Genomic DNA, 16,299 nt, shown 5'->3' with positions numbered 1-16,299 from the left:
AAACACACACGTCTTACTACATATAAATGTTTGTGCAATGATATCTATTATGGCATTGTTCATTGTGGCAAAAATCTGGAAGCAACTTTATGTCCATTAAGGATGGAAGGGTGGAATAAATTATGCATATCTGCACTATAGAATATTTTGCATCTATTAAAGAATAATGATATGACTTTATAAATAATTGGAGAAATGTTCATGACATTGGTAATGAAAATGCAAGCGTAATTTGTGGAGTGTGAAATTACTTTTGAAACAAAAAAACAATAAAGGAAACAACCTGCATACACATGTCTGCACGTGAGAAAAGAAGTTGAACACAATATACTGTTAAGATTTGTAACCTTAGAGGACAGGATTTGAGGTGACTGGGTTTGGGCAGATTATACATCTACCTCTTTACTGCTTGACTTGTTGCAGCAATTATGTATTAATTTTGTCTTCTTAAATTTAGCAATAAGGATGTATTGGGGGAAGAAGGGTCAAAAAGAAGAGACTTTGCAATTAAGAGTTCTATTAGAAATTTCTTTTCCTTTTTATTTTTTAATGCCTTTTAAATTTCACAAGCCATCTATGGATGCATTTCCTTTGTAAAGAAACAAAATATAGCCCGGGCATGGTGGCTCACGCCTGTAATCCCAACATTTTGGGAAGCTGAGGTGGATGGATTCCAGCACTTTGGAAAGCTAAGGTGGATGGATCACTTGAGTTCAGGAGTTCGAGACCAACCTGGTCAACATGGTGAAACCCTGTCTCTACCAAAAATACAAAATTAAGCCAGGTGTGGTGGCATGCGCCTGTAGTCCCAGCTACTCGGGACACTGAGGCACAAGAAGCGCTTGAACCCGGGAGGCAGAGGTTGCAGTGAGCCAAGATTGCACCACTGCACTCCAGCCAAAATATAACAGATGAAACTTATCTTTAATCATGCCACTTAATCTCCACTTTCTCAAGAAGTAACCGCTGTTATTAATAAGACGAGTGAGTATTCCTCCTGATCTTTCTCTTGCATTTATAAGCTAGTATATGCACACATTAAAAATTCAAAATACTGTCTTGAGGTACTATTCTGACTTCATTTGTTTCATCGTTTCATCATGTGCGAGCTATTTGCAATGTATTGTTTTTCACTTAATAATATCAGGAATTGTTCTTCATGCCAGTTCAAAGCTATCCATCTCATTTGTAAACTACTGAATAACATCCCATAATATATTGGTAACATAATTTATTTAACTCTTCTTCTTTATGTGGGCATTTAGGATGCTTCCAATTTTTTTTGTTATTAACAAATAGCGTCTGATCAATGTTCTTAGACATGCGTGTTTGTACACATCTGCAAGTATTGCTATAGGCTAAGCCAAACACCTAGGTATGGGACTGATCTGTAGTATGATACGTAACATTCAAGCTTTTAGCAGATAATGACACACAACTCTTCAAAGTAGATATACTACTTCACAACAACTCATGGTATATGTGAGTACTTATCTTCCCACCAGATCCCAAGCAGTGATATTATCCAATGTTTAGGTTCCTGTCAATCCAATGGGTTAAGGAAACAGTATGTCAAAATATTTCATTTGTATTTCTTGTATTATACTGAGCATCTTTTGTTCATTTTTGTTTTCTGGTCTGTGAATTGTTTTTCGTACCCTCTCATTGATTGAATTGAATTTTTCTTTTCTTGATTTCTAGCAGTTCTTAACATATATAGAATACTCATCTTTAGTCTGTTATGTACAATAAAATATTACTCCTGAGTGAACCACCTGCACTTCAACTTCGCTTTTGATGTTTTTTTGTTATAGTTTGAAATATTTTTACCCTTAGAGATGTGTTTATGTTTCCAAATACATTGGTATAATGTTGAATATATGTTCTTTTTGTTTGCTTGTTTGTTTCTGAGTATTAAGTGTGCTTTCCCCTTTTTCTTGATTAAAGTGTAAAAGTTTCATCTTTCTTATTTGCTTTTTCTAAGAACAATTTTTAACTTAATGATCAGGTCATGTCTTGTAATTTTTTTTTAATTACCTAATATCCACGTAAAAAAATAGTTTTCTTCTACTTTTTGGGAGTTCATTTGCACCTCTCTTTTTTTCCCTACTTAAAAAAATATATCTTAAATTTGTGCTTTAATTTATTCCAAGTGTCAGAAATAGCCAATTAAAGACAAATTAAAACTCTTGGCATTCTTCAGATCTTAATCCCTCAGAAGTTTTTGTCCTTTGCAGACAAGGCTGGGGAGCGCAGCCTGAAACCTGCCACACCCACCGCAGCCACCCACCTACCAGTCACCCTCTGAAATCTGCCACACCCTCCGCAGCCACCCACCTACCAGTCACCCTCTGATATCTGCCACACCCTCCGCAGCCACCCACCTACCAGTCACTCTCTGTAATCTGCCACACCCTCCGCAGCCACCCACCCACCACTCACCCTCCTTGGATCCTTTCTGCCTTCGTTTCCGTTCTTCTCTTGCAGAACTTTTTTTCTCTTTGTGTCTCTGTCGGAGTGCAGTTTTAGGATCAGTAATCCAGGCTTGATAAACAAACTGAAGAGAGAAAGTTCAATTATTTTCTGACCTTTTAATAATTTGAAATAAAAAAAGGGAGCTACACCAAGCTTTCTGACTTTTGAAATAATTTTTCCTCCCAACACAAACTAAACATCCCTGTGCTATTTTTATTATCATGAAATTCAATTTTTTTTTAAAGATAACAGATTTTGTAGTAATATATTTCATCTGGTTCCACAGATATCATGAGATAAACTTTGGATATACCATACAAACCATTATTTTTCCCAAGTCCCTGCATCTCACCACCATTTGTGATACTTCTTACTGAAGCTTTTGTACTGTACACAATAGGAATAAGCTGGAAGCCTCATCCAGTATTAGTAGGGTAGTTTCTCCCATCACAAATAAACTTTGAGTCAAAAGCAAAATAACATCTTTAATAGTCTTATTTACTTTGGGAAAATAGTTTTGCATATTTAATACTCTCCCTTCTGAATAACAGCTATTACCAGCGACTTGAGAAAGGGATGTGTAGATTGATTAGTACTTTGCAAGAAAAAAAAGTGATATTAAGGTTAAGGAGTTACTCCAGAACATCACGAAAGAAAAACTGTGGGGCTTTTGGTTGCCTTTTGTCATTTTCATTCAAGAGCTGAAAATAGTTGTATTAGTACATTATAACTGATAACCAGGAAAGAGCAATTGTGAACAGCCCACCGACAAAGAGTCTCCCAAATCATGCAGAAAGAACAAAAAGAAGACCTTGATAGAAAAAGCCATCTAGCAACACGGAGCCAAGCAGGCATGCTTCTCATGCACCACAAACACACCTGGGTCTCAGGGAAGCTGGGTTTTCCATTATGATGATAAAGTTAAATAAATGTTTTCTGGGAGCTCTTTAACCCAGATCTTTTCATCTTATTCTATATTATTTTCAGATTTCTGAACTCTTTTAAAAACACAGCATAAGCAAACCAGTGGCATTGTGAAGTCAGTAGAAAGTAAAAAGGGATTCAACTTTTCCATGTATGGAAATGGAAGGGTCATAGGTTATTACAAGAGAAAAACTGTTTCTTTTTTCTCACTGGTAGAAATCTGAATTTTATGCTAAATTAAAACACATGCAACATGTGCATTATTTCTGAATAACAAATTCTAGAAGGCAAAAATTTCTTCTATTTTATGCCAAAAGCATATTTTAAATAGTGGGAAGATGAACTGGAATTTGCAGTAGAAGGACTGAATAAAGAAATTTTTGGTAGATGTTCATTGGCTATGTTAGTTGGGAATTCTATCAGGAATATGTTTACAGCATAGTATATTAATAAGCAAACTTGCCTCAGCGCAACATTGGTTGTTTTAAAAGAATCTGATTATTGAATGTAAGAAATTTTCAGGTTTAAAAGCAACATACAGTGACATTTCCTTTAAAAAAGTGTTATCACAATATCATTTTTAGATAATGTATGAATCCCAAAAATAGAAAACAAAAAAGTAATTGAGGATTTGTGAATGTAAAGAGGAGCACGAGTTGGAAGAATTCTTTTTCTCTGAAGAAAAAGAAAACTGGGAGGAAAAGGAGAGAAGAAAAGGGATGTGAAGGGTGGAATCGAAGAAGTCTTGTAGAAAGGGCGGGTGCCATTAACATTTTGGCTTATAAAAGGGCACTCCTGGCTCAACAAAGCATCCCTAAAGAAGCAGCACATCAGTGCTGCCTCACCATCATGGCAATGGAGGTATGCAAATATCGGGGAAAGCGGAGAGAGGAGAGTCATAGGGCAATTCCTTATTTGAAGGTAAATTATCTTAACTTTGATGTTTTGAAATAGAAACATTTTACAGTTCCAGGAACTATTAATAAGGGTTAGAAAAACATTGACAATGAAGCGGAGGAGGAAAGGTCCCAATCCTTACTGAGTCAAGAAATGGAAGGCTCTTACCGAACTTCCCAATTCTTACTTTGCAGCTGCACCTGTCAGCCAGCTGGATGGGCCTCCCTGGAAAATCAGACACAAGCTCCACAAACCAGGAGTAGAAAAATACATGGAAATTTACATGAAAGACCTCTGAGCTCTCCAAACAGCTACTACCAGTAGTATGCATTCCTGACTCTATCTTAAATTTTACCATATTTATCAGGGGAAAATAGGATTCACTCTACTAACAACTTATTATGTGAAAATGCACTTATTCTTTAAGATGGGGAGAGCTTTATCGAAGTGGAGATCCTTAACTGAAATAGGTGAAGTTTCATTATCTGTCCTTTGATTCAGGTATGGTCTAGCACCTTCTTTATGTTGTCTGTAAGATGATATATATATATATATATATATATATATATATATATATATATTTAAATTAAGATGGGGATAGCTACGTTGTAATCTTGCATTTAAATAAATTCTTAAATATGAGTTGAGAAAGTCATATGGTAGTCATATAAAAGAAAAGGAAAAGACTTTGGGGGAATCAGAAATGGTAAATACACCAAAAATTAGGATCCTGGCATTTTAAAAACAGAAGGAACCTAGAGATGTGGATGCTGCTACTCATGGCAGAGCCACGGCTGTGCTTCACATGAGATCTTGAGGGAAATGCACAATTTGAGGTCCCATAGAACCTGCTGAATCAGAACACGCATTTAAATAAAATCCCAGGGTAAAAAGTGAGAAGCACTGGTCTACATCACTATTGAACTATGAGGGACATACAGACCAAAGCATTGTAGTGGCTGCCCCAACTGAATTCAGGAGAAAGGGGTTTCTATAAAACGTAAGACTAGGAATTCATTATTAGTGTTTTTTTGTAACAAAGTGACTACAACATAGGTAGCTGAATAACTTCAATTGTGCATTAGATTAATCAACAAATAATTCTTGACAGTGCATCCAAAAGCCCTAGCATGGATCTGTCAGAGTGAGGAGACCCGCAGACTGCACTGGGTTGATCAGCCTAGGGAGGAGCTGGCTGTACCCAGTGCAGAAACTGGAAGACAGAGGTTGAAAGGGAGACGAAAGACGGATGAAGTAAAAGACATCTTTAATTAGCTTTCCGGAATTTTACCAGCTTTCTGAGAAAAATTATCACACTTTTAATCATCAGAACTGATGCATGCAACCAGATGTGATCCTTTCAAAATGAGATGTGACTTAGGCAACACCATGAGAAGGAGAGAAAGTATAACTGTATCTGCATTTTCTCTTTCTATTTTTCGATAGTCTCTGATGTCCACTTAAAAACAAGAGTCAAATAATAAGAACTTTGGCTTTCTAAGAACTTGTTTTGGAAAACTTTTTCTAATATATTAAATTCCTGTAATTCCTTCATGGTACCATCTATAGAACCAAGAAAATGCAGAAATAGGGCAATGAAAGTATGTTTGTCTACAGTTCTACAGAGCAGAGAGTCACACACTACACATCAGTAAAACATCAAATACCTTTGCAGCTCTGATTAAATACTGAAGAATAGTTTTGGGAAGTTTAATGACAGACTTTGGCAAGGCTAAAATGGCTGACGCAAACTTCCCAATAGCTCTCTACAAAGAAGGACAAAGCAAGAGTAATTAGTAGGAAAAACCAAAAACTAGCAATTTAATATATGATGTCAGTATGAATTTGTCTCTACAATTACACGAAGTAGGTTAAAAGGTGCCAGTCTCTGAAGCTAGAATAAAATGTGCTCTGTTTGTAAGTTAGAAATAAAGTAAATAGTCAATCATTGCATGTAATCCATCCAACATAGTGAAGACGTTCATGTTCTCTCCTTTGCTGCATGATGAGTGGTGGTTAGAATAAAACTCTTTTGAATAAAAATAAATAAGTTAAGTCATTAGTATTTGACAAGCCAGTTGCAAACATGCACACAAACCCAGTCATGAAGAAACATACTCAAGAAGCAATGGAGGAAGAAAGAAAGCATCAGACCAAGATGTCTCCACGAAGAATTGAGTTTTTCAATGTCATTGGGAAAACAAGCATGGATGGACCCCACCCACTTGAGAAGACCTGCCCAAAAAACTGAGGCCTTATCACGGGCATATGATGTGACTCGATGGACATCATTCTATGTGCCTGGTAGGAAAACAAACGGGAAATAACAGTCCTCGTATGTAGTTAACTGATAAAAGAAATGCAGACCAATTTTCACCCCATACATAACTCTAATGACAAAGCCTCATCTTTAACAAGCATTGACTCACATTCACCCAATATGCTATATTAGGGTGATGAGCTACAGCTGAGAATGGGACAGAAGTTTCTAAAATAGAAAGGTAGCTAAGCTGAAAAAAACAGAAGTGTGCCAGATATTTTTATTACTAGTTCAATATATTCTCAAATCTTTAGCAATATATATGAAACAGTTTTCAAAATTTGAAGCAACATTTAAAAGATAATTTACTGCAAAACAAAGCAAGGATTTTGTTTTTATTATTTACTGTCTCACATATTGAAATATAAGTCCATTCGTGCAATCCAAAGCAATGCCAGAGAAGTCTTTTTCACTTCCTGCTTGCAAGAAAAACACTGAGCTCACCCAATGAAGCTTTATTTTTTTGTTTATAATATCAGAAACTGTTTCATTGCAAGTGAATGAAAACCTGACCTGAACATGGTTCTTGCTCGGTACTAATTACGGGGTTGCTGGGAGCAAGCATCATTACAATTTAATTAGAAATAAAGAATTACAGATGTAAATCAGAAGCTTCGGGGAGCTACAACATATGAATATGGTAGGAGGTACCTAGGCCTGCAATCAAGGTTTCTCACTAAGAAAAGCTCTTCCAACTAGCAAAGGAAAGGTTTTTCCCATGATTACCTGGAACGCTGACCTTCGGGGAGGCTCTTCATCTTCCTTCTTTAATTCTTCCTCTTCCTCCTCTTCACTATCCGTTTCAAACAAATAATAATCTCCACTCCTGACCACTAAGCAAAACAAAATATTTACTTATTTCTTGAAAGACATATGAGGAAATTAGGGGCTTATTAATGAAATGTCCCCTAAAGATACAGAAATTGTCCATAAGAGAAGCACAATGAGAGATGTTGGCAGGGAGGAAAACACACGAGATGAAGAGAACTCATCTTGGCTAATGCTACGTGTGTTGGCATGTTGAGTCCACAGAGTATGAGGCCTTGTCTTTGCCATATAAGAGAATTGGCCACTACAGGGTGGATCTGTGATGTTCTCCCTTCTTCATTGTAAATTTTACATAGATGAAGTAGATCAACTCTGCAGTAACCAGTTTTGTTACCGAGATGACCAAAATAACTGAAAATTATCATTTCAAAATTCGGCAATTTTGATCTTTAGACAAGGCCAAAGTGAGGTGGAGGATTAGGCTTTATCTGAATGAGCCCAAACCTTTGCAGATAAGCCAATCAGGATGATTCAGGACCACGGTCAGTGTCACCAACCTCCTACTTCACTTTATACTGTGCAGACCTGACTTCTCCACATGTAACACAAGGCACAAAACATACATGGCAAGACATTTGAGACAGGTGAAAAAAAAAAAACCACACACATACATTGCCATGAGGATGAAATTGGCAGGTAACATTGAAAACAAAATGACACAACATAATAACAACAATGGCAATAACAAAAACACCACCACCAACAACGCTCTGGCTGCTTCTAAGTGTCGTGACCCTGAGACAGACTGAGAACGGCAGACAGGGTCCATAGGGTTTAGCACCGCTAGACTTCTGGTCAACAAGGAACTCCCTAGCAGTTTACTGAAATTTGGGAAGCACTCTACTGACCATAAGACACAAAGCACAAACAATATGGATTGTCTTTGCCTTGTCTGATACTTTCCCTGCAAGAACATCATGCCTGTGGTCAAGAGTTGGAAACAGAGAAAACTACAATGCACAGAGATTTAAGAAAATTTAATAAATTAAATCTTTATCAGTTTGTTCATTATTTTAAGTCTATCAGAGAAAAGAGGCCCAGTATATAACATTTCTGATGCTACAAGCAATGTCCCATCATTGCAGGAAAAGCAGGAAAATATACTTTCAAATTATATTCAGGTTTTCAAATGCTCAAGCATCTTTTGGATGACATATTGTGATGTCTTAAGTTATCTTTTGGGCCTATACATTGTAAGGTAATGGAAAACCTTGGCTTGTTTAAAATTAGTTGCTTGAATATCACTTCACATGGCCAAAAGTTTAGTAATTTTGCCCATGATTTCAGAAGAATCTGAAGCCTCCATTCATGAAGATACAGAGTGAATGAATTGGGCCTTATATCCTTGAACAGAAGCACTGTCATTTGTTATTTTCATTTTGAAGAAAGAACCAGGCCCAGAGTACTGGGTCCAGGCCTTAGGAAATAAATGCAATACAACATAAGTAAGAATAAGCAAGAACAAACCAAAGTTACAGCATTACATTTGACAGTGAAGAAGACCATTAAAGTAATGCCTTCACATAAGCCGAGAGATTCGCAGGAAAGTGATGTGGACTCTACATCACGTGGTCGTTTGAGAAAAACACAGACTATTATAAGATTGAGCATTTTACCCTCATTATAGGTTCCAAAATCAACATTAGCTTAAATTGTATTCAATCATACCTTCAATAACTTTCATTCATATGTACAAGTTCAAAAGGTTTTTTCATCTCAAGCAGTTGTAATATTGATTTTATCATTAGAAACCACCAATATTTATGTGAGCTAGTGGAATTATCACATAATAAAAAATAAAACGAAAGAAGTCTCTTATTTCCTTATAAAGTTTTATTGAAATGAAACTAGGAAAATAATAGAGCATGTTTTCATTCATGCCATCTGCCAAATACTTAGTAGAAAAGCTCTTACACATATGTTTGTTAGCGCAGATGGAGATCCTGACTCCAGCCTGTGTCCGCATGCATATCACGGATGTTGATGTTATTGCTAAATTACTAAGTTTGAAATTAACTTTTTAAATTCTACAACTTTTATCCTCAGAACTTGGCTCTCTGTTTCAGATATTTATCAATAAGATGAAGCTTGGTATTAATTTAGGCAGTCCCGAACCAATATTGAAACATACAGCACTGGAATGGAAGGTATCATTGAACAGCAATAATGCAATCTTATGTGTGCACATAGGTATGGAAGTAGGAGATCTGTCTCTATACAGACCACACTAAGATCTTCACTGCTTACCAATAATATCAAGAACATAGCAACATTTTTGCATTATCAATAGATTACACATGTGTATCCAACTGTGCTAATTCTTACACTCAGCATCTCTAAGAAATAGCTATTTGAAAGCCCAGTCACTCAAAAGATCCAATTAAGGGCTTTGAACAAAGTACTTCCAGATCTAAAGATAAGCTCTAGAACTCATCATCAAGACACAAAAATAAAGCACACATTCTTTCCCTTTTGATCTTTATATGCTTGTAAGGACAAATACATTTTGAAGAAAAAAAATTAATGCCACAGTCTGAATGATTCCAAACTATGGATCACACACATTTCTGCATTATTGCATCATAAGGTATTGTAACAAGGCACATTTAGTTTAACATCAGTCTTCAAGAACTTGATATAATGAGGGTGAAATGAACCAGAAAATCTAAAGTCAACAACCTTCATAGAAAGTTCTTTAAATTATTACAACTTGTAAGATAGTTATCAAAGACCATATCCAATTCCTTTGCAAATGCAATTTTTAGATGAGGAAAGGAAAGAGAACCACAATGATTGCAGTGGGAACGTACCCCAGGTGAAGTGAAAAAACATTCAAGATAACATGATTTTGAAATGGATAGGTCTCTCTAAACTAGCAGAGGCCCTTTAAAAACACAAAGACAAGCACAGTTTACTTGTGACTTGATAGAAACAGGCATCTTGTGCACTGCATTACCACATTGTTAGCATGACCGTCATGCCCTGAACAGTAAATTGAAGAGTCACATTGGACTCTGACTAGAATCTTTTGTCTTTGGACTTGGGAGGAAGATTAAATAAAACTCTTTATAATCATGTGTTTTTCATTTTTTTGTCATAATGTTGAAATTCAATATTTAGGATTAAATTTGATTACATCCAGATATACTGAGCAAATTTCAATATTGCTTCATTAAACTAGCTTGCTGAATTAGAAAATTATGTCTTGGGAGAGAGAGGCCAATGTCAGATCTATGTGAAACCAAGAATTAGGTATGGGAAGAAGCTCTGATTTATTTGATTTCCTAGTGATTCTAAATATCCTCCTAGTAGATTCACTACTACAACTGTGTGACGTTATTTGTCTCAGTGATATTCCTTGTCCCATTAAAGTAGCTACAAGTATGGAGACATTGCATAAGATATAAAAAACTGAAGACAATTTGCAAAATAATAATTATTCAATATTCCAAGAAATTTAAAGAGGACTGGGTTGGAATGGGTCATTCCACTACAATGCCATTGGCCTATAGTGATATTTCCTTTGCTAAGCAGAGCAAATATAGCCACTGAGTTCCAGAATTCCTCATTCATCTTTATGATCAGGAGGGAAACACACTGCATTCTATGTGGCTATCAGGATCTGCTGTTAAAAATAGTTCTCTGGGTTTTGATGTTAATTGATCATCTCTGAGCATGGGTGGCTTGAAAGCTGTGCCACATGTGGGCATTGGAATTTGGAGTACCTTTTTTAGATTGAGGAGGAGGCAGAGTGAGAAAGTGAGTGTATTTTAAGTTATCCCTCATCTTTCTATTAAACAAATTGCTAAAAATTCTTAAATGCAAATAAAATCAAAGCTGTGGGAATGAGGGGAAGGGAGGCTCACTGGCATCCATGCCTAGTGCCTTACAGAGAGGGTCACTGACACTTTGAATAGAATGATCAGCCTTAAATCAGAGTCCGAGGTGGAGCTCAATCTCATTTTTAGTGAGGGTATTTAGCCATAAAATATACATATGAATAGGGCTCTAGACCTCAGAATTGGGTAGTGTAATATTCAGTTCTTCCCTTTCTGAGCCCATAAATTGTGCTCTAGAATCTGTAAGCCACGTGTTTGGCTTTCTTCAGCCAGCACAGGAATGTCTGTGCTGATGTTTCTGGAAGAATTGAACCTGGGGCTCAGAGACCCATTGGTATTGGAATTTTCCTACACTCTGACCCCCTATCAAGTCACAAGGATAAAACCATGCATGAAACACATGGGTCATGGGAACGCCTGAATTCTGGTCAAGGATATAAGGGTTAGAGTCGATGAGGTTGTAAGAGGATCGAGAAAACCTACTGGAAGCATGATCGACCCAAGGCCGCCACCACTGCTTTTTTTTGCCCTTGGCTTTCTGTTTGTCTGCTTCTCCTAAAATAAAATATGTCCAAATATTAATTCGTATAAAGTGAGAAAACAAATTTTGAAAACCACGCTTTAACAACTCAATTGTCAAATCTAGATAAATTGCAAAAGTATATCAGAGGTCAGGTAAAGGAACTATACTGAATCTGAAAAATATACATGTATTAACGGTCAATTTCACAAGATAAATACTAATTGTTCTTTTAACAGTATGCTACATTTTCACTTTCTTCTTAGTAACTGTGGACATATAAAGACATATAAAAAATACATCTCACATTGAATACTCCATTGAATTAACAGAAACAAAGCATCCCCCAAATTTTATAGAACCATTTACTGGCAAATATTTTGTTAAAGTACATAAATTACAATAAGTTTTTTCTTGTGATTATATTAATTCATGGCTGGAAAATATAAATTTACTGGTTATGAATAGATACTATGAACTTGGAAAATATCATGCATTATTTCTCCACTCCATTCACATAGACAAGCATGCAAGCCTCTATAAAAGATCCTTTAAACTTTAATTTGATATAATCAATCTATAATTAGATATAATCAATATACATTTCATGGTAAGTTTCATTGGAATGGACAATAATTGAATGATATTTTAGCTACCAATATTCAGGTGCCACATAAAATACACATACATATTTCACTTCCATATAAAATGTATAGAAATAAAAGATAACTGCATATCAGAAATATATCCTTTAAAGAAACAAATTAAGCAAAATTCTGATAATCTACTGCAGAAACAGATGTTTGTGGAACAAAAGCTAGGCTATGTGTTTGTTAAAGCTATCTTGCTGAAGAGTAGACACTTGTAAGGTAATTGATCCATCAAATATATACTTTATGAAACTAATGAACATATCCATTCACAATGGGAAAATAAAGCTGAGTCAAAAATGCATTGATAATGTTGGTAAAATAAAAAGTAATATTATTTTACAACCCTACTCAATATCATGCCATTATTCAATGATAAGAAACTTGAAAAAGAGGAAAATGTCTTGACGTACTTTCATCATCCTCTTCAGAGAGTTTTTGTATGTCCTGGCCTTCCCCTGGCTCCTGGGTCAAGCTCAGCATCCTCTCCTTACCCTTTTTATATTTCTGTTGCCTGGCCTTGATGCGATCCATCCTATAAAGGAAAATAACATGAGTAATGCCAAGAACACATTCATTGTTCTCATGTGGTCAGTACTTTGGACTTACGCTGTTATGTATATAGCTATATTCACGGACAAATTACTTTGGAATACTTGGGAATTGTAAAATCGTTGCTCATTAGCAACAAGTATCTCCTTTCTTTTATATACGTGTGTGTGTGTGTGTGTGTGTGTGTGTTTGGGTGTGTATTCCCATGTTATTTGGCATTGCATAGATACTAGTCTTAACAATATGACCAATAATAATTATGCTAAAGTTAGGCAAGCTATATTTGATGTCCACTCACATCTTCTATCATAGCCAGTTTGAACACTGCATATTGTGAAACACAAGTCCTTTATTCTCCCAAGTTTTGCATTCTTAAACAAATGGAAAGATTTAACAAAGAGAATTACAGTAATAGACTTCACTTATCAGAAATTAGGAACACATTCTAAACATGGGTCCAAATGTGTTACTCTTCTAGACCTGATTTGGATAACTAGAAACAACAATAAAAACAGCTGAACCATATTGCATTTACATTATAATTTTTTAGATATAACTTACATCTTTATGAAAATAATTATGCTGTGGAATAATCTAATTTACACTAGGAAATATTTTTGCTTGGGAAAAACGCTGGGAAATAAGGTCAGAATGAGATGAAACTGCCCTAGCAAACTTAGGGAACTTTCCTAGTGGGCAGATGGTGTCTCCGTTTTCTTGGGGAAAGTGTCTAGGTTAGATTTCCATGGCCATCATCTTTTAAACCTGGCCCCCAAACATATGAGGTACTACCAGTCCTCAGAGGTTCCATTATTGCTGGAAATTTCACTAGAAGAAAATTCTTTCCCATGGAATTCTCAAATTTCCTTGGGAAATTTGAGTCAGTCTACCCCTTGGGCTATCCAGAATGGGATGGTGGGAAAAGCCTTGGATGGGATATAGGGAACTCTAGCTTGTAGTTAGTGCTGACTAAGTCATCTAATACCAGGGTTACCAGTTCTTTCCAAAAAGACTGGATAATATTATCTAAAACTGTGCTTCCAAAGCTGACTCCACATTTACCCGCTTAGCCCACAGATGTAACGAATGCTTATAGCAAGTGCTTGACACTGAGCAAGACCCTGTCTCATTCATCAGCCAGTTTAATCTTTACAAAAATCCAGGAAGACAGAATTGTGAGCTGTAATGTAAAAACAGAAAATTCAAATTTAGAGAACTTAAATGACCTGCTCAAGGTTCTGAAGTAAGTCACTGAGCTAGCAATTGATCCCTGGTCTTCTGCAGGAGAGCACCCAACCCCACCATGCTGGAGCTATCATGTTAAGCCACTTTCACTTTCAGTCTAGTGGCATGAGCCATTGCCCCAGCACAAGAATAAATATATAGGAAGTTGTGAAAGCCCATACATATAAATTTTTTAGGGGTTTGAGGCTCCCCAAGAGTGGAGTGCCAGCTGAATGTCGTCACACAATCAGAAGACGGAAGAAGGATGAGCATCAACAGCATCCTTACTGTCGCTTCAGCTGGTCCATGGACTTTTTCTCTTCCTCAATTCTTGCCTTTACAGCTTTTACAATTGTGGCCTGGAAAAGTTCAGCTCCTCTAAAGGGAAATTAGAAACATGAACAAGTCAGTATTCTTGCTATTGTTGTTCACCTTTCCCTGAAAATTATTCCTAAGGATTAGAAAACATTACATCTCTTTATGGCAGCTGCTTGCAGTTTCCTGGCTGGGAGCGGGAGTCAACAAGGCCCCTTCTAGAAGCCTTTCCCCCGTGGGTGAACAGGACACAGGCTTCCCCCAGGACTGTGGGGGCTGCTCACAAGCCCAGTGGTGAAGATCAGTGAAGGGAAAGTGTTTTGTATTCTCCAAGACTTTGAAGCCCACGAGCCTCTACAAACCTGTCCCACTAAACATTAGACTTCAGTGAAGCGTCCTCACCTGACCTTATTATAGTTATATCAAGGGGAGAAATTTGCAAAAAGGGGTACATTCAGATTCATTTTCTCTTCAACGAGCAGAAACTGGGGATTTCTTTAGGGAATATGTGAAGGCCAAGTTCCTGCTCCAACTGTGGGACTTTAGTCTCTTGTCTCTGATTCTCTTCTTCCTGTCCTTCCACTCCCTGCTGTTCTTTCTCACTTCTCAGACTAACTTCAGCATCCCCATAAATCTCCTCAAACTTCTTCACATACTCAACTCTCACACTGTTATGTGCTTGGCAAATTCCAAATTTGCAGGAACCTGACGGTATGCTGCCCTGGACTGGGAGGGGCTATTGGCAGCCGCTGGAAAAAATGCCCGCCTGGGCAGATGGTTCTCTGCAGAGCCCCCGACTCCTTGGAAAGTCTTCTGCTTCTCTACAGTGGCTGTTTCAAACTCGGCTACATTTTTCTCAAGTCTTAAAGTCTGTTGAGTGGTTTTTCACTCCTAGTAAATGACCTAGCTTCCTGCTTCCCAGAGGGAACACAAATCTTAGGGCAGTAAGTCTCTCAGTTTCCTGCACCATCAGTCCCACAGGTGTCCTGCCCTGCAGGGATAGTGGAAGAGGTACCGTCAGCCTGCCTAGGTCTGCCCTGGGCTCCAGGTCCCTTCCCCACTTGCAGCCTAGGGGACAATTCCTGTTTCTTCCTCTCTTCTTGCATTTCCAATTTTTCCATTAGAACTGAATTCTGTCCATAAGCAAGCAAATGTACTCAAGTCTTGATAACCTTAAAAAAATGAAAAAGAAACCCACCCCCTACCCCCCTACATTTTCCTATGTAGGAACTTACATCACTGCCCCTTCACAGTGAAATGTCTTACAGTCATGTCTCTAAGCCTTTACAACTTCAACCTCTGCTCGTTGCTGTCTGGCTTTGACCCCACTGTCAAGGTCACCGATTTCAATGTTCAGTTGTTAACATCAGATAAGTCTTATCCTTATATAACTTATCTGATGGATTACAGTGGGAAAGACTCTTCCTTAGGCTTCTAGGACAATGTGCTCTCCTAGTTTTCCTTTTTCCTTTGTGGCTCAGGCCACTTGGTCTTCTTTGCAATCTCTTTCTTTGCCCATCTCCCAAACGTGAATGTTCCCCAGGGTTCTCTTCTCATGCTTCATACTCCCTCTCAGCAGCTGCAACTCACCCACTCCAATACTATCTGCGTGATGGTGGCACTCCATCTACTCACTCCTCTAGACCTGTCCATGCAGCTGCTTAGTGGACTTCCCAACTGGTTGAGTTTCATGTGCCCACAGGACCTACAACTCCACAGCTGCAGTCTTCTCTCCCTGTTTGAGTTCCTATATTT

At 37.3% G+C, this 16,299-nt stretch overlaps 1 protein-coding gene across 4 annotated transcripts in view; it reads right to left on the bottom strand.

Moving 5' to 3' along the window:
- PIEZO2 (piezo type mechanosensitive ion channel component 2) overlaps positions 1-16,299 on the bottom strand; it is a 450,041-nt gene that overhangs the window by 51,576 nt on the left and 382,166 nt on the right. For 2 of the 4 annotated variants that reach the window (XM_064379449.1, XM_064379447.1), the window contains 6 exons: positions 14,518-14,607; positions 12,867-12,988; positions 11,767-11,838; positions 7,343-7,449; positions 5,964-6,062; positions 2,443-2,557 (listed from right to left, as the gene is read on the bottom strand). In XM_064379449.1, the coding sequence (XP_064235519.1) occupies positions 2,443-2,557; positions 5,964-6,062; positions 7,343-7,449; positions 11,767-11,838; positions 12,867-12,988; positions 14,518-14,607 (605 nt within the window). The remainder of the gene's footprint in view (positions 1-2,442; positions 2,558-5,963; positions 6,063-7,342; positions 7,450-11,766; positions 11,839-12,866; positions 12,989-14,517; positions 14,608-16,299) is intronic. The other 2 variants (XM_064379448.1, XM_064379450.1) reach the window with 1 other exon arrangement.

Source organism: Aotus nancymaae, unplaced genomic scaffold (assembly GCF_030222135.1).
Source record: "Aotus nancymaae isolate 86718 unplaced genomic scaffold, 86718_ANA_hifiasm-v0.15.2.pri h1tg000020l, whole genome shotgun sequence".
Taxonomy (NCBI): Eukaryota; Metazoa; Chordata; class Mammalia; order Primates; family Aotidae; genus Aotus; species Aotus nancymaae.
Note: the sequence above shows the minus strand (reverse complement) of the source record. Positions and strands in the feature narration are given on the sequence as shown.